Consider the following 24450-nt stretch of genomic DNA (forward strand, 5'->3'; position numbering starts at 1 on the left):
AGTAAGGAGAGATATGACGTAGGCGACACGAGCAGTGCTCCTGGCGTAAGTGTTGGGCTGGAGAGAAAACACAATATCACACTGGGTGAGGAACGAGCGGCATTCAGTGGGCTCCCCAGAGTAACACGGCGGGTTATTGATTCTGGGCTCCGGAGATTCGAAAGCCCTGGAAGTGGCCGGTGGATCGAGGCGGAGATGGTGAACCTGTTCTGTGAGGTTGGAGACTTGGGTGGCCAGGGTCTCAACGGCATGTCGAGCAGCAGACAATTCCTGCTCGTGTCTGCCTAGCATCGCTCCCTGGATCTCGACGGCTGAGTGGAGAGGATCCGAAGTCGCTGGGTCCATTCTTGGTCGGATTCTTCTGTTATGGTGCGTGAATGAGGACCCAAAAGCGAATTAACAAACAGAGTACTTTAATGACGAACATACGTGGGCTCAGATGGACAGGTAGATTCCGACAGGACAGGACAAGGTTGCAGCACACACGATGATAGTCTGGTTCAGGCATGAGACACACAAACAAACAAACAAGAATCCGACAAGGACAGGAGCAGAAACAGAGAGAGATATAGGGACCTAATCAGAGGGAAAAAGGGAACAGGTGGGGAACGGGGTGAATGGGTAATTAGGAGGAGACAAGGCACAGCTGGGGAAAAGAGGGGGAGAAAAGGTAACATAACAACGACCAGCAGAGGGAGACAGGGTGAAGGGAAAGGACAGAGACAAGACAACATGACAGTACATGACATATATATATGAGATATATATATATACAGCTGAAGTTGGAAGTTTACATACACTTTAGCCAAATACATTTAAACTCAGTTTGTCACAATTTCTGATATTTAATCAGAGTAAAAATGCCCTGTCTTAGATCACCACTTTATTTTAAGAATGTGAAATGTCAGAATAATAGTAGAAAGAAGGATTTATTTCAGCTTTTATTTATTTCATCACATTCAGAAGATTACATACACTTAATTAGTATTTGGTAGCATTGCCTTTAAATTCTTTAACATGGGTCAAACGTTTCAGGTAGCCTTCCACAAGTTTCCCACAATAAGTTGGGTGAATTTTGGCCCATCATCTCTAGGAGACAGAACGCGTCTCCTTCCTGAGCGGTATGAAGGCTGCGTGGTCCCATGGTGTTTATACATGCAAACTGTTGTTTGTACAGATGACCGTGGTACCTTCAGACATTTGGAAATTGCTCCCAAGGATGAACAACTGAGCTTAAATGTATTTGGCTAAGGTGTATGTAAACTTCCGACTTCAACTGTGTATTTATATATGCTACGTGTCCTTCTTTTGATCTCCTCTGTCTGAATCAGACATGAGAGAGAGAGATCAAGAACAAGTGAGAGACAGAATCCTAAGTGAGAAACAGTTAAAACTATGAACATAGACTGTCACTGTGGAGAGAATCAGAGTGTGTGTGTGTGTGTGTGTGTGTGTGTGTGGAGCAGGTGGGTGTGTGAGCCGTGACTGTAGGTTTCACACACAGTAAACACACTTCCCTATGGCCCTTTGGATATCCCAACACCCCTCGTCACTAGAGGCTGATTTCGGTTCCTGTTCCAGCAGGGGATACTACTTACTCCCTCCACTACAGACTAAGATTCACTATCACATGTCATCAAAATAACTTTGCATCACATCATCTGAACTGGGTGTCCCTTACCAAGGCAACTATACATAGGCCTAATGATCTGCAATAAGATATTTTTAATATAAGTGACATCACATGGAAAATAACAACTCCACACCACCAGATGAAAAGCATTGAAAAGGAAATATGTTAAATAAGTTATGGCACCCTGTGACCCAACCCAACACCGACATTACTTCGAGCAGGATCAGCCGAGCATTTAGAAGAAATTGTACATAATTTTCTGTGAAGGCCTATCAGCTGATTCTGCAGCTAACTAAGCCTGTTGAAATCCTTCTTTTGAACTAATGATGTACTGAAACACATGCGGGCTGTGGCCTACTGATACCCAACTATTCAATTAAATTCAATGGGCTTTATTGGCATGGGAAACTGATGTTTACAAAGCAAGTGAAACAGAACTATCTGTTTACCCAATGTAGGAACTAGAACTATCCGTTTATCTAGGCTTGGACTCTGTTGTACTGCTATAGGCTCCCAGAATGAGCACTGTGGCTGACTAGCCTGACTAGGTTAACATGCCCCTCAGGCTTTCAGAGTCAGACAGACTGATCAGGCCAATGAGAGACCGGGGGCCAAGTCCCTCTGAAACAGAACCTCCTCCTTTCCCTGGGCCACAGCCAGAGGTGTGCCCGCCTGTCAGAACTCTCAGCAGACCCAAGGTGCCACTAGCCTGGTCTCAGATATGTTTGTGCCTTATAACCAAGAACATACAGTTTGTTTGACATAATAACAGCCATAGAAGTTGGCTAAACAGCTCAAACATATATGGGTTACCACTGGGCCAGGGTAAGGCACCACTAACTGTACATTCCCCTGCTTGGTCAAGCAAGACACAGGGAGAAGGAAGGAGGCTGGCTCTGGCTGTATGGTAGGTCAAGCTATCAAACATGGACTTGACTGGCCCTAACAGCAAACAATCCTTCTTTGTGTGTGTGTGTTTGTTGTTATGGTCGGTGTGGAGCCATGTGCACAGTCTTGGGTGAATAATTCCTCTCTCCAAATGAGGATGTAGTCACTATGACATTCTGGCAAGGGGAAACATAGAAATGAAATAGAACACAATGTCATGTATATCTATGGGTGGTATTCATCCTAGGTAAGAATGGAGAACAGTACGGTGCTGATTCAGTAAACCAAGCAGAAGGAAATTAGTGGTGATCCCACATGTGCCCAACAGCGATGACACAAACTGTTTTATGAATGGGTGCTTATATACTTATACGGAGAGGTGTGTGTGGTGTGTGTGTCTGTCTGTGATTGAGACACATAGAAAGAAGACACTGTTTGATACTGGCATCCCTCACTGGCATCTCTCACTGGCATCTCTCACTGGCATCTCTCACTGGCATCTCTCAGGGGCATGTGGCTCTGAGTAAGTATAGGTCTGATGAGTCTATTGGTGAAAGAATCTGCCCAACACACTCATCCATTAGCTTCTACTGGAACTGGCAGCAGATACTGAGAAGCATTCTCTTGAGATTCTCCATTCCAGGTTCAGAACAGCAGTGATAAAGATCCATCTATACATTTACCAGGCCTAATCACACCACACACAATGAGTATGGTTGCATGCACACAATAATGTGATTATTGTGGACAATCAGATGAACACATCTGAAATCAGGCTTCCTAATATCACTCTGATAAATGCAGAAAATCACCAATCAAAACAAACATTCTTCCACAGCGACCATGTTATTTTTGGGAAGCATACTGGATTCATATAAAGTTTGTGTGTGAAAACGACATCCAAGACGCATACATACAGTTGTTCCAAACTCACTTCACTCGTGCTAAAGAGGGAGGCTCGCTCGGCTGGTGCTAGCACATGCGTAGATCAAATACACTGCTGGAACGATGATGAAGGTGTTTACCTGTCCTAATAATTTGAAAGGTTGATCAGAAAACCAGGTGTTTAATCAGTGTATGCTTACTTCGATTTTGACCTTATGCTGATTTAGATAAACAGACTAATAATCTGCTTACTGTCATATTCAGTTTAATATCGAATTATTACTGTGCATGTAATCATGCTCATTGTTCAAACAGATATCATCAAAACTCCAATGTGGCCAAACAATGTGAAAATAGACCTGTGTTTTTAACCAGACATTGTCTAACACTAGGGTCCAGCTGACAATTAACAGTCACACCACAGAGCACTGTAGACAGTAGACACCAGTGGCTTTGGTCTCTCCTATACAACTACATTAAGCATTTGTTTTCTGCATGACCTTGTGAGATAATGTAATAACAGGAAATGGTATTTCTCAGGTGGAAGAAAGGTTTCCCCCTAGACCTGTGCCTATGTACAAAGGCAACAAAATCAAAGCAACACAATCTGCTTGGCATTTGAGGCCAATAAAAATGATAAAAAATTAATTCACTTTAAAGTTTAATCTTTTTTTATTACTGATATTTATGGTGAACTAAATGGCTGGATGAGACAAAATCAAACAAGACAGAGGGCTTTTTGATCCTTAAATTGGGTAACTTTGCGTTCCAGTGTTTGGAATGCACGTAACAGCCTGAGAAGAGGTGTAAGCAAATGTAGCTCAAGGGATCCTCGCTCTCACACCCCCTCACTCCCATCTCTTAAAGCCAGAGTACAAACTGTAAAACTCTCACTCTGTCTCCCTCCCTACATTTCCACAACAAACATGGTGCACTGACTGACTTACTTTGCCTTCTTCATACCTACTGGTGTATAAGGCAGAGACAAGACCGCTCCACTTTTGATCCAAAGCATGCTTAGCAGCCTGTCCTGGAACACACAGCTACAGAAAGTCTTCTCAAAATGTAAGATTATGCAGTCTGCTATTAGTGGAGGCCACTATCTTAAATATCTCTGCTCTTATAATGCCATGGCGTCAGTCAGCTTGTAAGATCGAAAGATAGTGAACTTTGAAAGCTATCCCTCCATCTGCTGAGTGACAAACTTTGTGCAATCGAGGTGAGTCACTCACAGGAAGCGTCAGTATCTTATGTTAGTAAGAATGTCATGCATGAAACCACACCTCTTGTTACTAATTTACCACACACCTACTGCCCACGAAAGGAGACAGGTTGTTGGTTCCATTTGTCACTAAGCTACAGCACATTGTAATCTTTAAACGTGCTATAAATCACACATTTACAAAATACAGTCAACTTAATTAATCTAAGACTAAAACAAGACTATGTTTATCTAGGAAACAAGTAGAGGTTGACAACATCAATATTTAGCTCTCCATGCTAATACGCTGAGCACAGGTAAAGTAGTGGTAGTGTCTCTCTCTGACCTGCTGTAGCATTTCCTCAGTGGAGTTGAGTTTGTGGTGGTGCTCCTCCAGAGAGCTCTCCAGGTCTCGGATCTTCTCTCCTTGGGCCTCCACCTGGTCTGTGAGCACGCTTACCTACAACCCACAGACAGGACACCTTACTCAGTCACTCACATTGACAAATAGCTCCTCTCGCCTGCTCCGGAACGACCTGTATGCTAATAGTACTAATTCCTCTGACAACACACAGGTAGTTTCACTTCATTCCTCAGCCGGAGTAGAACTCTATGTCAACAGCCAATGTGAAATATCATGAAAGATAACCTAACCTGCCCTTGACTTGACATGGTTCACTGAATTACAAAAACTGAGCTGAGTAAACTTTACCTCTTTCTTTGTCTTGGTGGGTCAGCCAACAACTCTGGCCAGCCCACAACCCTGGTCAGCCCACAACTCTGGCCAGCCCACTCTGGCCAGCCCACTCTGGCCAGCCCACAGGGAAGCAGGTAAAAAGGAAAGCGAAGCAGTAAAGCAGTAAAGCTTAAGCACCTTGGGGGAGGTAGCAGCCAATCATTTTATCAGTCAACCGGCACAGGCCCCTTGGCCAATCAGCAGCATTTGTCAGAGGGGCTTGAGGAATGTGCTGGCATGTGCAAAAGAAAGGGCTACAGTACTTTGGCACAAGGCTGAGATAAAGATAGTTATGAGCAGCACATGTTGAGGCAGACAAGACATGACAGAGCCCGAGGAGGTACTACTGTAGGAAGAGAGAAAATATGTCTAGCCTCGATTACAGATGTAGAAGCTACCAATTACACAAATGTAAAAAAGCATGGAGCATCATGACAAATCACAGTACAACCAAAGACAGAGGCATTGTCCAGACACGTTTGTTTGGGAAAAACAGGAAACTAGGGGTGTACTGTGTGACCGAGCTCCTGTGCTACACACAACAGCCTCTAGCCCCACTGCCTGCCCTGGACAGTCTCACATTTCTGTGATATACTTCTCTCTTCATTTAACAGCAAGGCTTCTCTCTCTCTCTCTCTCTCTCATTCAATTCAATTGGCTTTATTAGCATGGGACACATTTGCTTACAATGCTAGAGCAAGCGAAATAGATAATAAACAAAAGTGAAGTAAACAATACAAAAGGGGTCAAGTATTCTCTCTAGCCCCCCCCCCCCCCCCCCCCCCTCCTTGCTCTCTAAATGCAAAACTCTGATCCTGCAAGAGACACGGCAGGGCAGGAGCACCTTACCTGGAGAACCAGAAACTCTTTGTCCCCCTCTAGGCGAACCAGACGCTCCTGATAGCTCTCATTGTTCACCGGGGAGCGAAGGTTAACCTGCAAAAACACGCAGACAAAAGAGGAGTCAAGAATGGGCGGAGGGGAAGGAAGACTTACTGAACAGGCTAAACAACTTAACCAATCAACGATTCACCTGCACTGACTGCATAAAAGAGAAGAAATAAGACAAGTCTTGTGGTTTTGTAATATCTTTCCATATGGTCTAGCACAGGGATCATCAACTAGATTCAACAACAGGACGATTTTTTCTTTAGCGGATGGTCACGGTGCCAAAACATATTTACAAATCATTTGTAGACTACACTTGTATACGATCACATACATCTATTATGCATGGGAATACTTCGGAATAAATGTAATCAATTTAAATTACTTTGAGCGGGGTTGCTGGTGTTTTTACAGTCTTTTATGTCCAACAATAAAAATAAAATAAAAATATATATTTTTTGTTCTCTTAGAATAAATAAAATTACCCGCATGCCAAATTCGGCCCGCAGGCCACCAGTTGGGATCCCTGGTCTAGCGGTTAGGATTCTTTGTTTACACCTAGGCGGCCCAGGTTTGACTCCTGGTATGGGAACACACTTTTTCTACTGCACTGCACTGTTGTCTGAGCTTCATTCCATGTCAGATACAGTATTACAGGCTGCAGCCAAAGTCCAGACAACTGCCGGCTGGAACATGGTTTCTAATATGAAGTAGCTGGTGCTATAGTAGTAGACATACAGTACCAGTCAAAAGTTTGGACGCCTACTTATTCAAGGGTTTCTCTTTAATTTTACTATTTTCTACATTGTAGAATAATAGTGAAGACATCAAAACTATGAAATAACACATATGGAATCATGTAGTAACCAAAGAAGTGTTCAACAAATCAAAATATATTTGATGACAGCTTTGCACTCTTGGCATTCTCTCAACCAGCTTCATGAGTTAGTCACCTGGAATGCTTTTCCAACAGTTTTAAAGGAGTTCCCACATATGCTGAGCACTTGTTGGCTGCTTTTACTACACTCTGTGGTCCAACTCATCCCAAACCATCTCAATTGGGTTGAGGTTGGGTGATCTCCTCCAGAGATGACTTAACAACATGGTCTTGACTTAAGACGTGGAGCTGTATGAATGCCCCATGTGATCGTCTTGGGGACTTCTCATAAGGGTCTGTCACAGCAGGAGAAAATACATACTGTGACTTGTCAGCCTCTCTGAGCTTGCGGGGGTTTTGTGGGGTTTTGTCTCCCTGTACGGCTTCAGATAATCCTGTCTTTAATAGCGCTGCCTGGTCCTGGGGGCCACTGCCTCAGACTGTACTGGCAGCACACATACAAAGACCTGTTTCTCTGAAGTAATTTGAAAGGGCAGTCCACTCAGAAAGAAGTTTCGCTGACTTTCTAGGAGGTAATGCATGTCCATACCCACTCACTGTCCATTACTGCTTGAACTCTCTGAAAACACAATGTAGTGTGTCCTGCCCTTCTATGAGGTAGTAACCTACTGAACAGGCGTAAAAGAGTGGCGTTTCTTTCTTTCTGGTCCTGTAGAGAAAATAACCTGTCGGGGGAGGTTCTCTTCTGCACTGTTCAACCAGTCCAGGTAATGTGGAGGAGGAGTTAAGATGGAGTGTCGCCTTGTTAACAACTAAAATAGGAAGTTGAGTCACAGGCTCTCTTTCCATTTCCCCTGAGAACCGGGTGTTGAGAGGAGAGGCGTGAGGTGAGTGCATGTCAGTGTCATATTTCATCAAGTCTTAACTTAATACTTACTTTTCCCTTCTAGGTACCCCATTGATGTTGAACATGGTTAAGTTAAACAATGCACCAAAGGTTCCTGCTGTGCTGTTAGATGTCCAGAAGATGAAAGTGATTGGTTAGAGCACTTCCTGAATCCTGCCAGAGTCCATATGGAGATTTCTAGCAGTGATTAGAGTCATTACACTGACTGTAAACACAAGCCAAGGCAGAGGTGAGCCAGCCCTGTTCTCTGTCACACAGACAAATGACCATTTCCCTTCCTGTTAAGAGATGTTACACAGGCTACAGAGAACAGGGCCGTGTTCACTAGGCATCAAACGGACGAAATGGGACTGAAACAGGGACTGCCTAAACTATTCCAATAAGAAACGCTGTGAGTGTTTTGCTACGGTGTGAATGAATGAATACAGCTCTCTTTAACAGGGCACCTAGAGCTGTAGTGTCCTGTACACACATGGACAGAGAGCTCAAACCATTTGCTATGGGAACTATAGAGGCATCTTTCTCAGGCAAAGCTACATTCGAATTTCCCTTATCCCCTCTATTTTCCCATCAGCCAGTGGCTGTTTGATGCCTCTTAAAGGAATACTGTAGACAGAAAGAGTAAGAGCCAAAACCAAAATGACTGAAATATTATCTCCCTTTCTAAGAATGCATGACGACTGTACAGTATAGTAAGCAACAGGGTTACCGCCTACTCTAAACGGCCTTGAATGTTTCTGTTGCACTTTAGCTTTATGGTGACCAGCCCCGACAGTGTTATTGTAGGTAGTACTCCTCTCTTTATATAAAATATTGTTAGGAGTGGTTTACTATGGCTGCATGCTGCCCACTTTGGCTACAGTGGTTCCACCTCTTGACCTGCCCTAGCTCCATTCCACTACCCAACAACTCCCAACAACAATAAGCAGACTTGTACAAGCCACTAAATTAACTCTACTGTTGACAGTCATAGCAGGACTGCAATAACATGTTCTACCTTGAAATTGAATTTCAAACCCTGGTATGTCTACTAAACAAAACACACCTTCTTAAGTCTTCCTCAATGGCGATTTCATGGCAGCATTATACACTTACTGTATACCCAGAGACCGTGATCAAATCGGATTGAATAAATCACATGCGCCGAATACAACAATACAGTGAAATGCTTACTTACGAGCCCCTAACCGACAGTGCAGTTTCAAAAAATACGGATAAGAATAAGAGATAAAAGTAACAAGTAATTAAAGAACAGTAGTAAAAAATAACAACATATACAGGGGGGTGCCAGTACAGAGTCAATGTGCAGGGACACCGGTTAGTTGAGGTAGTATGTACATGTCGGTAGAGTTAATTAAAGTGACTATGCATTAATGACAACAGAGAGTGGCAGTGGTGTGGAGGGGAGGGGGCAAAGCAAATGGTCTGGTAGCCATTTGACTAGATGTTCAGGAGTCTTATGGTTTGGGGGTAGAAGCTGTTTAGAAGCCTCATGGACCTAGACTTGGCGCTCCGGTATCGCTTGCCGTGCAGTAGCAGAGTGAACAGTCTATGACTAGGGTAGCTGGAGTCTTTGACAATTTTTAAGGCCTTCCTCTGACACCGCCTGGTATAGAGGTCCTGGATGTCAGGAAGCTTGGCCCCAGTGATGTACTGGTTCGTTCGCACTAACCTCTGTAGGGCCTTGCTGTCTGAGGCCGAGCAGTTGCAGGCAGTGATGCAACCAGTCATGATTTAAAAAATAAAAAAAATTTAAAGGGGTGGATCAGCTTAATATTGCGGAAAGAATATTGGTTCCATCAATGTAATTGTCTGCATCATTTCCAATCCCCCATATATTTTTGGGTAAATATATATATCCATACACACATGCATATATATACACATATATACATACACATACCTATATAGACATACATACTTTTTTTAAAGAATATACCTTTATTATTATTCCCTGCAAACCCTACCGCCGATCCCCCAATTGGAGTAAACTAATAAAAACTTTGGCTTTTACCTTCAATTTATACATCTTAATATTGTTTGTTTTTAGTCCTTCCTCTATTTCTGATATCCATCCAGTTTGATTTCTATTTGTAACTGTGCTATTTCACAAAAGTTCTGAACCTATATACATTTTACAGACCCCGTATGTTCTACATGTTTTATCTTGCTATTTGTCCCTTCAGCTCCATTCAACCTCTCCCATCTATCGCTCAACATCATCCATTTTGGATTTCTATTTGCCATATATTTTTCAACTGTGCTGTGATGCTTCACAAACGACTTGAACCTATCTATTCTCATAGCTTCTACAGATTGTAAATTAAAAATAAACATTTTTGCTAAAATAATTATTATATTATTGATTGATTGACTATTGCTTTTCAAATCACCCAGTACTGCTATCTGTAGCATTAGTTCTAGGCAAATGTTGCAATTCTTCAGCCATTCCTGGACCTGTGACCAAAAACGAGCTACATATGAACAATACCAAAATAAATGATCTAATGACTCTGCCTCCTCACAGCAGAATCTGCAGAGCTGGGAGGATTGTATCTGTCACGTTCTGACCTTTATTTCCTTTGTTTTGTCTTTATTTATTTCTGTTTCGGACTAGTATGGTTCTCAATCAGAGGCAGGTGTCGTTAGTTGTCTCTGATTGAGAATCATACTTAGGTAGCCTGGGTTTCACTGTTGGTTTGTGGGTGTTTGTTTCCGTGTGTGTGTTTGTCGCCACACGGTACTGTTTCGGTTTGGTTAATGTTCACATTTTTTGTTTTGTGTCTCATTGTGTTGTGTTTTTTAAATTAAATTCGTCATGAACACTTACCACGCCGCATCTTGGTCCGATCCTTACACCTCTTCAGATGAGGAGGAAATCTGCCTTTACAGTATCCCCCATATTTACTGTACACTGCTCAAAAAAATAAAGGGAACACTTAAACAACACAATGTAACTCCAAGTCAATCACACTTCTGTGAAATCAAACTATCCACTTAGGAAGCAACACTGATTGCCAATAAATTTCACATGCTGTTGTGCAAATGGAATAGACAAAAGGTGGAAATTATAGGCAATTAGCAAGACACCCCCAATAAAGGAGTGGTTCTGCAGGTGGTGACCACAGACCACTTCTCAGTTCCTATGCTTCCTGGCTGATGTTTTGGTCACTTTTGAATGCTGGCGGTGCTTTCACTCTAGTGGTAGCATGAGACGGAGTCTACAACCCACACAAGTGGCTCAGGTAGTGCAGCTCATCCAGGATGGCACATCAATGCGAGCTGTGGCAAGAAGGTTTGCTGTGTCTGTCAGCGTAGTGTCCAGAGCATGGAGGCGAAACCAGGAGACAGGCCAGTACATCAGGAGACGTGGAGGAGCAGGAGGAGCAGGAGGAGCACTGCCAGGGCCCAGCAAAATGACCTCCAGTAGGCCACAAATGTGCATGTGTCTGCTCAAATGGTCAGAAACAGACTATATGAGGGTGGTATGAGGGCCCGACGTCCACAGGTGGGGGTTGTGCTTACAGCCCAACCCCGTGCAGGACGTTTGGTATTTGCCAGAGAACACCAAGATTGGCAAATTCGCCACTGGCGCTCTTCACAGATGAAAGCAGGTTCACACTGAGCACATGTGACAGACGTGACAGAGTCTGGAGACACCGTGGAGAACATTCTGCTGCCTGCAACATCCTCCAGCATGACCGGTTTGGCGGTGGGTCAGTCATGGTGTGGGATGGCATTTCTTTCGGGGGCCGCACAGCCCTCCATGAGCTCGCCAGAGGTAGCCTGACTGCCATTAGGTACAGAGATGAGATCCTCAGACCCCTTGTGAGATCATATGCTGGTGCGGTTTGCCCTGGGTTCCTCCTAATGCAAGACAATGCTAGACCTCATGTGGCTGGAGTGTGTTAGCAGTTGCTGCAAGAGGAAGGCATTGATGCTATGGACTGGCCCGCACGTTCCCCAGACCTGAATCCAATTGAGCACATCTGGGACATCATGTCTCGCTCCATCCACCAACGCCACGTTGCACCACAGACTGTCCAGGAGTTGGCGGATGCTTTAGTCCAGGTCTGGGAGGAGATCCCTCAGGAGACCATCCGCCACCTCATCAGGAGCATGCCCAGATTTGGTAGGGAGGTCATACAGGCACGTGGAGGCCACACACACTACTGAGCCTCATTTTGACTTGTTTTAAGGACATTACATCAAAGTTGGATCAGCCTGTAGTGTGGTTTTCCACTTTAATTTTGAGTGTAACTCCAAATCCAGACCTCCATGGGTCCAATTTGATTTCCATTGATAATTTTTGTGTGATTTTGTTGTCAGCACATTCAACTATGTAAAGAAAAAAGTATTTAATAAGAATGTTTCATTATTCAGATCTAGGATGTGTTATTTTAGTGTTCCCTTTATTTTTTGGAGCAGTGTATAACATTCTATTAGTTGCAAGAATTTTGTATAGTAATTTAAATGGAAAAATGTGAAGTTTTGCATCCGGCGTTGTTTTGTGTATCAATTCATAAACCACGTGCCATAGAATGGGTACATCAAAATCTCTAACCAACTATTTTGCAATTTATATGGCACAGCTGTCAGTTTTTTGGTCCTTAAATTAAATTGGTATATGTTTTTATTTATCACACTTTTCTTTAACCATTTATGTTCTTTAATACAGGGTCGACATACAAGTTCCTTACTTTTTTCCCCGACGAGTGCTGTAGAGTGACTAGTGCTGTGGAGAGACTAGTGCTGTGGAGAAACTAGTGCTGTGGAGAAACTAGTGCTGTGGAGAGACTAGTGCTGTAGAGAGACTAGTGCTGTGGAGAAACTAGTGCTATGCTGTGGAGAGACTAGTGCTGTGGAGAAACTAGTGCTGTGGAGTGACTAGTGCTGTGGAGAGACTAGTGCTATAGAGAGACTAGTGCTGTGGAGTGACTAGTGCTGTGGAGAGACTAGTGCTGTGGAGAGACTAGTGCTGTAGAGAGACTAGTGCTGTGGAGTGAGTAGTGCTGTGGAGTGACAAGTGCTATGCTGTGTAGAGACTAGTGCTGTAGAGAGACTAGTGCTGTGGAGTGACTAGTGTTGTGGAGTGTCAAGTGCTATGCTGTGGAGAGACAAGTGCTGTAGAGAGACTAGTGCTGTGGATTGACTAGTAATGTGCTGTGGAGAGACTAGTGCTGTTGAGAGATAAGTGCTGTGGAGAGACTAGTGCTGTAGAGAGACTAGTGCTGTAGAGAGACTAGTGCTGTAGAGAGACTAGTGCTGTGGAGTGACTAGTGCTGTGGAGAGACTAGTGCTGTGGAGAGACTAGTGCTGTGGAGAGACTAGTGCTGTAGAGTGACTAGTGCTGTGGAGAGACTAGTGCTGTGGAGAGACTAGTGCTGTGGAGAGACTAGAGCTGTGGAGAGACTAGAGCTGTAGAGAGACTAGTGCTGTAGAGAGACTAGTGCTGTGGAGTGACTAGTGCTGTGGAGAGAATAGTGCTGTGGAGAGACTAGTGCTGTGCTGTAGAGTGACTAGTGCTGTGGAGAGACTAGTGCTGTGGAGAGACTAGTGCTGTGCTGTAGAGAGACTAGTGCTGTAGAGAGACTTGTACTTTAGAGAGACAAGTGCTGTGGAGAGACTAGTGCTGTGGGGTGACTAGTGCTGTGGAGAAACTAGTGCTGTGGAGTGACTAGTGTTGTGGAGAGACTAGTGCTGTGGAGAGACTAGTGCTGTGGAGAGACGAGTGCTGTAGAGAGACTAGTGCTGTGGAGAGACGAGTGCTGTAGAGTGACTAGTGCTGTGGAGAGACTAGTGCGTTGGAGAGACTAGTGCTGTGGAGAAACTAGTGCTGTGGAGAGACTAGTGCTGTAGAGAGACTAGTGCTGTGGAGAAACTAGTGCTATGCTGTGGAGAGACTAGTGCTGTGGAGAAACGAGTGTTTTGGAGTGACTAGTGCTGTGGAGAGACTAGTGCTATAGAGAGACTAGTGCTGTGGAGTGACTAGTGCTGTGGAGAGACTAGTGCTGTGGAGAGACTTGTGCTGTGGAGAGACTAGTGCTGTGGAGTGAGTAGTGCTGTGGAGTGAAAAGTGCTATGCTGTGTAGAGACTAGTGCTGTAGAGAGACTAGTGCTGTGGATTGACTAGTAATGTGCTGTGGAGAGACTAGTGCTGTTGAGAGATAAGTGCTGTGGAGAGACTAATGCTGTGGAGTGACTAGTGCTGTAGAGAGACTAGTGCTTTGGATTGACTAGTAATGTGATGTGGAGAGACTAGTGCTGTTGAGAGATAAGTGCTGTGGAGAGACTAATGCTGTGGAGTGACTAGTGCTGTAGAGAGACTAGTGCTGTGGAGAGACTAGTGCTGTGCAGTGGAGTGACTAGTGCTGTGGAGAGACTAGTGCTGTAGAGAGACTTGTACTTTAGAGAGACTAGTGCTGTGGAGAAACTAGTGCTGTGGAGAAACTAGTGCTGTGGAGAGACTAGTGCTGTAGAGAGAACAGTGCTGTAGAGAGACTATTGTTGTGGAGAGACTAGTGCTGTGGAGAGACTAGTGCTGTGGAGAAACGAGTGTTTTGGAGTGACTAGTGCTGTGGAGAGACTAGTGCTATAGAGAGACTAGTGCTGTGGAGTGACTAGTGCTGTGGAGAGACTAGTGCTGTGGAGAGACTTGTGCTGTGGAGAGACTAGTGCTGTGGAGTGAGTAGTGCTGTGGAGTGACAAGTGCTATGCTGTGTAGAGACTAGTGCTGTAGAAAGACTAGTGCTGTGGAGTGAGTAGTACTGTTGAGAGACTAGTGCTGTGGAGTGACTAGTGCTGTGGAGTGACTAGTGTTGTGGAGTGTCAAGTGCTATGCTGTGGAGAGACTAGTGCTGTAGAGAGACTAGTGCTGTGGATTGACTAGTAATATGCTGTGGAGAGACTAGTGCTGTTGAGAGACTAGTGCTGTGGAGAGACTAGTGCTGTAGAGAGACTAGTGCTGTGGAGAGACTAGTGCTGTGGAGAAACTAGTGCTGTGGAGAGACTAGTGCTGTAGAGAGACTAGTGCTGTGGAGAAACTAGTGCTATGCTGTGGAGAGACTAGTGCTGTGGAGAAACGAGTGTTTTGGAGTGACTAGTGCTGTGGAGAGACTAGTGCTATAGAGAGATAAGTGCTGTGGAGTGACTAGTGCTGTGGAGAGACTAGTGCTGTGGAGTGACTAGTGCTGTGGAGTGACTAGTGTTGTGGAGTGTCAAGTGCTATGCTGTGGAGAGACTAGTGCTGTAGAGAGACTAGTGCTGTGGATTGACTAGTAATGTGCTGTGGAGAGACTAGTGCTGTTGAGAGATAAGTGCTGTGGAGAGACTAATGCTGTGGAGTGACTAGTGCTGTAGAGTGACTAGTGCTGTGGAGAGACTAGTGCTGTGGAGTGAGTAGTGCTGTGGACTGACAAGTGCTATGCTGTGTAAAGACTAGTGCTGTAGAGAGACTAGTGCTGTGGAGTGAGTAGTGCTGTAGAGAGACTAATGCTGTGGAGTGACTAGTGCTGTGGAGTGACTAGTGTTGTGGAGCGTCAAGTGCTATGCTGTGGAGAGACTAGTGCTGTAGAGAGACTAGTGCTGTGGATTGACTAGTAATGTGCTGTAGAGAGACTAGTGCTGTGGAGTGAGTAGTGCTGTAGAGAGACTAATGCTGTGGAGTGACTAGTGCTGTAAAGGGACTAGTGCTGTAGAGAGACTAGTGCTGTGGAGAGACTAGTGCTGTAGAGAGACTAGTGCTGTGGAGAGACTAGTGCTGTAGAGAGACTAGTGCTGTGGAGAAACTAGTGCTATGCTGTGGAGAGACTAGTGCTGTGGAGAAACGAGTGTTTTGGAGTGACTAGTGCTGTGGAGAGACCAGTGCTATAGAGAGACTAGTGCTGTGGAGTGACTAGTGCTGTGGAGAGACTAGTGCTATGGAGAGACTTGTGCTGTGGAGAGACTAGTGCTGTGGAGTGAGTAGTGCTGTGGAGTGACAAGTGCTATGCTGTGTAGAGACTAGTGCTGTAGAGAGACTAGTGCTGTGGAGTGAGTAGTGCTGTAGAGAGACTAGTGCTGTGGAGTGACTAGTGCTGTGGAGTGACTAGTGTTGTGGATTGACTAGTAATGTGCTGTGGAGAGACTAGTGCTGTTGAGAGATAAGTGCTGTGGAGAGACTAATGCTGTGGAGTGACTAGTGCTGTAGAGAGACTAGTGCTTTGGATTGACTAGTAATGTGATGTGGAGAGACTAGTGCTGTTGAGAGATAAGTGCTGTGGAGAGACTAATGCTGTGGAGTGACTAGTGCTGTAGAGAGACTAGTGCTGTGGAGAGACTAGTGCTGTGCAGTGGAGTGACTAGTGCTGTGGAGAGACTAGTGCTGTAGAGAGACTTGTACTTTAGAGAGACTAGTGCTGTGGAGAAACTAGTGCTGTGGAGAAACTAGTGCTCTGGAGAGACTAGTGCTGAAGAGAGATGAGTGCTGTGGAGAGACAAGTGCTGTGCTGTAGAGAGACTAGTGCTGTGGAGAGACTAGTGCTGTAGAGAGAACAGTGCTGTAGAGAGACTATTGTTGTGGAGAGACTAGTGCTGTGGAGAGACTAGTGCTGTAGAGAGACTAGTGCTGTAGAGAGACTAGTGTTGTGGAGAGACTAGTGCTGTAAAGGGACTAGTGCTGTAGAGAGACTAGTGCTGTGGAGAGACTAGTGCTGTAGAGAGACTAGTGCTGTAGAGAGAACAGTGCTGTAGAGAGACTAGTGCTGTGGAGAAACTAGTGCTATGCTGTGGAGAGACTAGTGCTGTGGAGAAACGAGTGTTTTGGAGTGACTAGTGCTGTGGAGTGACTAGTGCTGTGGAGAGACTTGTGCTGTGGAGAGACTTGTGCTGTGGAGAGACTAGTGCTGTGGAGTGAGTAGTGCTGTGGAGTGACAAGTGCTATGCTGTGTAGAGACTAGTGCTGTAGAAAGACTAGTGCTGTGGAGTGAGTAGTGCTGTGGAGTGACAAGTGCTATGCTGTGTAGAGACTAGTGCTGTTGAGAGACTAGTGCTGTGGAGAGACTAGTGCTGTAGAGAGACTAGTGCTGTGGAGAGACTAGTGCTGTGGAGAAACTAGTGCTGTGGAGAGACTAGTGCTGTAGAGAGACTAGTGCTGTGGAGAAACTAGTGCTATGCTGTGGAGAGACTAGTGCTGTGGAGAAACTAGTGTTTTGGAGTGACTAGTGCTGTGGAGAGACTAGTGCTATAGAGAGATAAGTGCTGTGGAGTGACTAGTGCTGTGGAGAGACTAGTGCTGTGGAGTGACTAGTGCTGTGGAGTGACTAGTGTTGTGGAGTGTCAAGTGCTATGCTGTGGAGAGACTAGTGCTGTAGAGAGACTAGTGCTGTGGATTGACTAGTAATGTGCTGTGGAGAGACTAGTGCTGTTGAGAGATAAGTGCTGTGGAGAGACTAATGCTGTGGAGTGACTAGTGCTGTAGAGAGACTAGTGCTGTGGAGAAACTAGTGCTATGCTGTGGAGAGATTAGTGCTGTGGAGAAACTAGTGTTTTGGAGTGACTAGTGCTGTGGAGAGACTAGTGCTATAGAGAGATAAGTGCTGTGGAGTGACTAGTGCTGTGGAGAGACTAGTGCTGTGGAGTGACTAGTACTGTGGAGTGACTAGTGTTGTGGAGTGTCAAGTGCTATGCTGTGGAGAGACTAGTGCTGTAGAGAGACTAGTGCTGTGGATTGACTAGTAATGTGCTGTGGAGAGACTAGTGCTGTTGAGAGATAAGTGCTGTGGAGAGACTAATGCTGTGGAGTGACTAGTGCTGTAGAGTGACTAGTGCTGTGGAGAGACTAGTGCTGTGGAGTGAGTAGTGCTGTGGACTGACAAGTGCTATGCTGTGTAAAGACTAGTGCTGTAGATAGACTAGTGCTGTGGAGTGAGTAGTGCTGTAGAGAGACTAATGCTGTGGAGTGACTAGTGCTGTGGAGTGACTAGTGTTGTGGAGCGTCAAGTGCTATGCTGTGGAGAGACTAGTGCTGTAGAGAGACTAGTGCTGTGGATTGACTAGTAATGTGCTGTAGAGAGACTAGTGCTGTGGAGTGAGTAGTGCTGTAGAGAGACTAATGCTGTGGAGTGACTAGTGCTGTAAAGGGACTAGTGCTGTAGAGAGACTAGTGCTGTGGAGAGACTAGTGCTGTAGAGAGACTAGTGCTGTGGAGAGACTAGTGCTGTAGAGAGACTAGTGCTGTGGAGAAACTAGTGCTATGCTGTGGAGAGACTAGTGCTGTGGAGAAACGAGTGTTTTGGAGTGACTAGTGCTGTGGAGAGACCAGTGCTATAGAGAGACTAGTGCTGTGGAGTGACTAGTGCTGTGGAGAGACTAGTGCTATGGAGAGACTTGTGCTGTGGAGAGACTAGTGCTGTGGAGTGAGTAGTGCTGTGGAGTGACAAGTGCTATGCTGTGTAGAGACTAGTGCTGTAGAGAGACTAGTGCTGTGGAGTGAGTAGTGCTGTAGAGAGACTAGTGCTGTGGAGTGACTAGTGCTGTGGAGTGACTAGTGTTGTGGATTGACTAGTAATGTGCTGTGGAGAGACTAGTGCTGTTGAGAGATAAGTGCTGTGGAGAGACTAATGCTGTGGAGTGACTAGTGCTGTAGAGAGACTAGTGCTTTGGATTGACTAGTAATGTGATGTGGAGAGACTAGTGCTGTTGAGAGATAAGTGCTGTGGAGAGACTAATGCTGTGGAGTGACTAGTGCTGTAGAGAGACTAGTGCTGTGGAGAGACTAGTGCTGTGCAGTGGAGTGACTAGTGCTGTGGAGAGACTAGTGCTGTAGAGAGACTTGTACTTTAGAGAGACTAGTGCTGTGGAGAAACTAGTGCTGTGGAGAAACTAGTGCTCTGGAGAGACTAGTGCTGAAGAGAGATGAGTGCTGTGGAGAGACAAGTGCTGTGCTGTAGAGAGACTAGTGCTGTGGAGAGACTAGTGCTGTAGAGAGAACAGTGCTGTAGAGAGACTATTGTTGTGGAGAGACTAGTGCTGTGGAGAGACTAGTGCTGTAGAGAGACTAGTGCTGTAGAGAGACTAGTGCTGTAGAGAGACTTGTGCTGTGGAGAGACTAGTGCTGTGGAGTGAGTAGTGCTGTGGAGTGACAAGTGCTATGCTGTGTAGAGACTAGTGCTGTAGAGAGACTAGTGCTGTGGAGAGACTAGTGCTGTAGAGAGACTAGTGCTGTAGAGAGAACAGTGCTGTAGAGAGACTAGTGCTGTGGAGAAACTAGTGCTATGCTGTGGAGAGACTAGTGCTGTGGAGAAACGAGTGTTTTGGAGTGACTAGTGCTGTGGAGTGACTAGTGCTGTGGAGAGACTTGTGCTGTGGAGAGACTTGTGCTGTGGAGAGACTAGTGCTGTGGAGTGAGTAGTGCTGTGGAGTGACAAGTGCTATGCTGTGTAGAGACTAGTGCTGTAGAAAGACTAGTGCTGTGGAGTGAGTAGTGCTGTTGAGAGACTAGTGCTGTGGAGTGACTAGTGCTGTGGAGTGACTAGTGTTGTGGAGTGTCAAGTGCTATGCTGTGGAGAGACTAGTGCTGTAGAGAGACTAGTGCTGTGGATTGACTAGTAATATGCTGTGGAGAGACTAGTGCTGTTGAGAGACTAGTGCTGTGGAGAGACTAGTGCTGTAGAGAGACTAGTGCTGTGGAGAGACTAGTGCTGTGGAGAAACTAGTGCTGTGGAGAGACTAGTGCTGTAGAGAGACTAGTGCTGTGGAGAAACTAGTGCTATGCTGTGGAGAGACTAGTGCTGTGGAGAAACTAGTGTTTTGGAGTGACTAGTGCTGTGGAGAGACTAGTGCTATAGAGAGATAAGTGCTGTGGAGTGACTAGTGCTGTGGAGAGACTAGTGCTGTGTAGTGACTAGTGCTGTGGAGTGACTAGTGTTGTGGAGTGTCAAGTGCTATGCTGTGGAGAGACTAGTGCTGTAGAGAGACTAGTGCTGTGGATTGACTAGTAATGTGCTGTGGAGAGACTAGTGCTGTTGAGAGATAAGTGCTGTGGAGAGACTAATGCTGTGGAGTGACTAGTGCTGTAGAGTGACTAGTGCTGTGGAGAGACTAGTGCTGTGGAGTGAGTAGTGCTGTGGACTGACAAGTGCTATGCTGTGTAAAGACTAGTGCTGTAGAGAGACTAGTGCTGTGGAGTGAGTAGTGCTGTAGAGAGACTAATGCTGTGGAGTGACTAGTGCTGTGGAGTGACTAGTGTTGTGGAGCGTCAAGTGCTATGCTGTGGAGAGACTAGTGCTGTAGAGAGACTAGTGCTGTGGATTGACTAGTAATGTGCTGTGGCGAGACTAGTGCTGTGGAGAGATAAGTGCTGTGGAGAGACTAATGCTGTGGAGTGACTAGTGCTGTAGAGACTAGTGCTGTAGAGAGACTAGTGCTGTGGAGAGACTAGTGCTGTGGAGAGACTAGTGCTGTAGAGAGACTAGTGCTGTAGAGAGACTAGTGCTGTAAAGGGACTAGTGCTGTAGAGAGACTAGTGCTGTAGAGAGACTAGTGCCGTGGAGAGACTCGTGCTGTGCTGTAGAGAGACTAGTGCTGTGGAGAGACTAGTGCTGTGGAGAGACTAGTGCTGTGCTGTGGAGTGACTAGTGCTGTGGAGAGACTAGTGCTGTAGAGAGACTCGTACTTTAGAGAGACTAGTGTTGTGGAGAGACTAGTGCTGTAAAGGGACTAGTGCTGTAGATAGACTAGTGCTGTGGAGAAACTAGTGCTGTGGAGAAACTAGTGCTGTGGAGAAACTAGTGCTCTGGAGAGACTAGTGCTGAAGAGAGATGAGTGCTGTGGAGAGACAAGTGCTGTGCTGTAGAGAGACTAGTGCTGTGGAGAGACTAGTGCTGTAGAGAGAACAGTGCTGTAGAGAGACTATTGTTGTGGAGAGACTAGTGCTGTGGAGAGACTAGTGCTGTAGAGAGACTAGTGCTGTAGAGAGACTAGTGTTGTGGAGAGACTAGTGCTGTAAAGGGACTAGTGCTGTAGAGAGACTAGTGCTGTGGAGAGACTAGTGCTGTAGAGAGACTAGTGCTGTGGAGAGACTAGTGCTGTAGAGAGACTAGTGCTGTGGAGAAACTAGTGCTATGCTGTGGAGAGACTAGTGCTGTGGAGAAACGAGTGTTTTGGAGTGACTAGTGCTGTGGAGAGACCAGTGCTATAGAGAGACTAGTGCTGTGGAGTGACTAGTGCTGTGGAGAGACTAGTGCTATGGAGAGACTTGTGCTGTGGAGAGACTAGTGCTGTGGAGTGAGTAGTGCTGTGGAGTGACAAGTGCTATGCTGTGTAGAGACTAGTGCTGTAGAGAGACTAGTGCTGTGGAGTGAGTAGTGCTGTAGAGAGACTAGTGCTGTGGAGTGACTAGTGCTGTGGAGTGACTAGTGTTGTGGATTGACTAGTAATGTGCTGTGGAGAGACTAGTGCTGTTGAGAGATAAGTGCTGTGGAGAGACTAATGCTGTGGAGTGACTAGTGCTGTAGAGAGACTAGTGCTGTGGAGAGACTAGTGCTGTGCAGTGGAGTGACTAGTGCTGTGGAGAGACTAGTGCTGTAGAGAGACTTGTACTTTAGAGAGACTAGTGCTGTGGAGAAACTAGTGCTGTGGAGAAACTAGTGCTCTGGAGAGACTAGTGCTGTAGAGTGACTAGTGCTGTGGACTGACAAGTGCTATGCTGTGTAAAGACTAGTGCTGTAGAGAGACTAGTGCTGTGGAGTGAGTAGTGCTGTAGAGAGACTAATGCTGTGGAGTGACTAGTGCTGTGGAGTGACTAGTGTTGTGGAGCGTCAAGTGCTATGCTGTGGAGAGACTAGTGCTGTAGAGAGACTAGTGCTGTGGATTGACTAGTAATGTGCTGTGGCGAGACTAGTGCTGTGGAGAGATAAGTGCTGTGGAGAGACTAATGCTGTGGAGTGACTAGTGCTGTAGAGACTAGTGCTGTAGAGAGACTAGTGCTGTGGAGAGACTAGTGCTGTGGAGAGACTAGTGCTGTAGAGAGACTAGTGCTGTAGAGAGACTAGTGCTGTAAAGGGACTAGTGCTGTAGAGAGACTAGTGCTGTAGAGAGACTAGTGCCGTGGAGAGACTCGTGCTGTGCTGTAGAGAGACTAGTGCTGTGGAGAGACTAGTGCTGTGGAGAGACTAGTGCTGTGCTGTGGAGTGACTAGTGCTGTGGAGAGACTAGTGCTGTAGAGAGACTCGTACTTTAGAGAGACTAGTGTTGTGGAGAGACTAGTGCTGTAAAGGGACTAGTGCTGTAGAGAGACTAGTGCTGTGGAGAAACTAGTGCTGTGGAGAAACTAGTGCTGTGGAGAAACTAGTGCTCTGGAGAGACTAGTGCTGAAGAGAGATGAGTGCTGTGGAGAGACAAGTGCTGTGCTGTAGAGAGACTAGTGCTGTGGAGAGACTAGTGCTGTAGAGAGAACAGTGCTGTAGAGAGACTATTGTTGTGGAGAGACTAGTGCTGTGGAGAGACTAGTGCTGTAGAGAGACTAGTGCTGTAGAGAGACTAGTGTTGTGGAGAGACTAGTGCTGTAAAGGGACTAGTGCTGTAGAGAGACTAGTGCTGTGGAGAGACTAGTGCTGTAGAGAGACTAGTGCTGTGGAGAGACTAGTGCTGTAGAGAGACTAGTGCTGTGGAGAAACTAGTGCTATGCTGTGGAGAGACTAGTGCTGTGGAGAAACGAGTGTTTTGGAGTGACTAGTGCTGTGGAGAGACCAGTGCTATAGAGAGACTAGTGCTGTGGAGTGACTAGTGCTGTGGAGAGACTAGTGCTATGGAGAGACTTGTGCTGTGGAGAGACTAGTGCTGTGGAGTGAGTAGTGCTGTGGAGTGACAAGTGCTATGCTGTGTAGAGACTAGTGCTGTAGAGAGACTAGTGCTGTGGAGTGAGTAGTGCTGTAGAGAGACTAGTGCTGTGGAGTGACTAGTGCTGTGGAGTGACTAGTGTTGTGGATTGACTAGTAATGTGCTGTGGAGAGACTAGTGCTGTTGAGAGATAAGTGCTGTGGAGAGACTAATGCTGTGGAGTGACTAGTGCTGTAGAGAGACTAGTGCTTTGGATTGACTAGTAATGTGATGTGGAGAGACTAGTGCTGTTGAGAGATAAGTGCTGTGGAGAGACTAATGCTGTGGAGTGACTAGTGCTGTAGAGAGACTAGTGCTGTGGAGAGACTAGTGCTGTGCAGTGGAGTGACTAGTGCTGTGGAGAGACTAGTGCTGTAGAGAGACTTGTACTTTAGAGAGACTAGTGCTGTGGAGAAACTAGTGCTGTGGAGAAACTAGTGCTCTGGAGAGACTAGTGCTGTAGAGTGACTAGTGCTGTGGAGAAACTAGTGCTGTGGAGAGACTAGTGCTGTGGAGAAACTAGTGCTGTGGAGAAACAAGTGTTTTGGAGTGACTAGTGCTGTGGAGAGACTAGTGCTGTGGAGAAACGAGTGTTTTGGAGTGACTAGTGCTGTGGAGAGACTAGTGCTATAGAGAGATAAGTGCTGTGGAGTGACTAGTGCTGTGGAGAGACTAGTGCTGTGGAGTGACTAGTGCTGTGGAGTGACTAGTGTTGTGGAGTGTCAAGTGCTATGCTGTGGAGAGACTAGTGCTGTAGAGAGACTAGTGCTGTGGATTGACTAGTAATGTGCTGTGGAGAGACTAGTGCTGTTGAGAGATAAGTGCTGTGGAGAGACTAATGCTGTGGAGTGACTAGTGCTGTAGAGTGACTAGTGCTGTGGAGAGACTAGTGCTGTGGAGAGACTAGTGCTGTGGAGAAACTAGTGCTGTGGAGAGACTAGTGCTGTAGAGAGACTAGTGCTGTGGAGAAACTAGTGCTATGCTGTGGAGAGACTAGTGCTGTGGAGAAACAAGTGTTTTGGAGTGACTAGTGCTGTGGAGAGACTAGTGCTATAGAGAGATTAGTGCTGTGGAGTGACTAGTGCTGTGGAGAGACTAGTGCTGTGGAGAGACTTGTGCTGTAGAGAGACTAGTGCTGTGGAGTGAGTAGTGCTGTGGACTGACAAGTGCTATGCTGTGTAAAGACTAGTGCTGTAGAGAGACTAGTGCTGTGGAGTGAGTAGTGCTGTAGAGAGACTAATGCTGTGGAGTGACTAGTGCTGTGGAGTGACTAGTGTTGTGGAGCGTCAAGTGCTATGCTGTGGAGAGACTAGTGCTGTAGAGAGACTAGTGCTGTGGATTGACTAGTAATGTGCTGTGGCGAGACTAGTGCTGTGGAGAGACTTGTGCTGTGGAGAGACTAGTGCTGTGCTGTGGAGTGACTAGTGCTGTGGAGAGATAAGTGCTGTGGAGAGACTAATGCTGTGGAGTGACTAGTGCTGTAGAGACTAGTGCTGTAGAGAGACTAGTGCTGTGGAGAGAGTAGTGCTGTGGAGAGACTAGTGCTGTAGAGAGACTAGTGCTGTAGAGAGACTAGTGCTGTAAAGGGACTAGTGCTGTGGAGAGACTAGTGCTGTAG

At 45.9% G+C, this 24450-nt stretch overlaps 1 protein-coding gene across 19 annotated transcripts in view; it reads right to left on the bottom strand.

Annotated features, from left to right (window-relative positions):
• Positions 1 to 24450, bottom strand: part of LOC110498877 (liprin-beta-2) — a 118297-nt gene that overhangs the window by 40716 nt on the left and 53131 nt on the right. For 12 of the 19 annotated variants that reach the window (XM_090211505.1, XM_090211549.1, XM_090211518.1 and 9 more), the window contains exons 3-4: positions 6188 to 6279; positions 4954 to 5062 (exon numbers count right to left, since the gene is read on the bottom strand). In XM_090211505.1, coding sequence (XP_090067631.1) covers positions 4954 to 5062; positions 6188 to 6279 — 201 coding nt within the window. Of the gene's footprint in view, positions 1 to 4373; positions 4637 to 4953; positions 5068 to 5319; positions 5483 to 6187; positions 6280 to 24450 lie in introns of those variants that run through there. The other 7 variants (XM_090211548.1, XM_090211546.1, XM_090211542.1 and 4 more) reach the window with 5 other exon arrangements.

This window comes from Oncorhynchus mykiss, chromosome 2, assembly GCF_057628025.1.
Source record: "Oncorhynchus mykiss isolate SJ-2025 chromosome 2, ASM5762802v1, whole genome shotgun sequence".
Classification (NCBI taxonomy): Eukaryota; Metazoa; Chordata; class Actinopteri; order Salmoniformes; family Salmonidae; genus Oncorhynchus; species Oncorhynchus mykiss.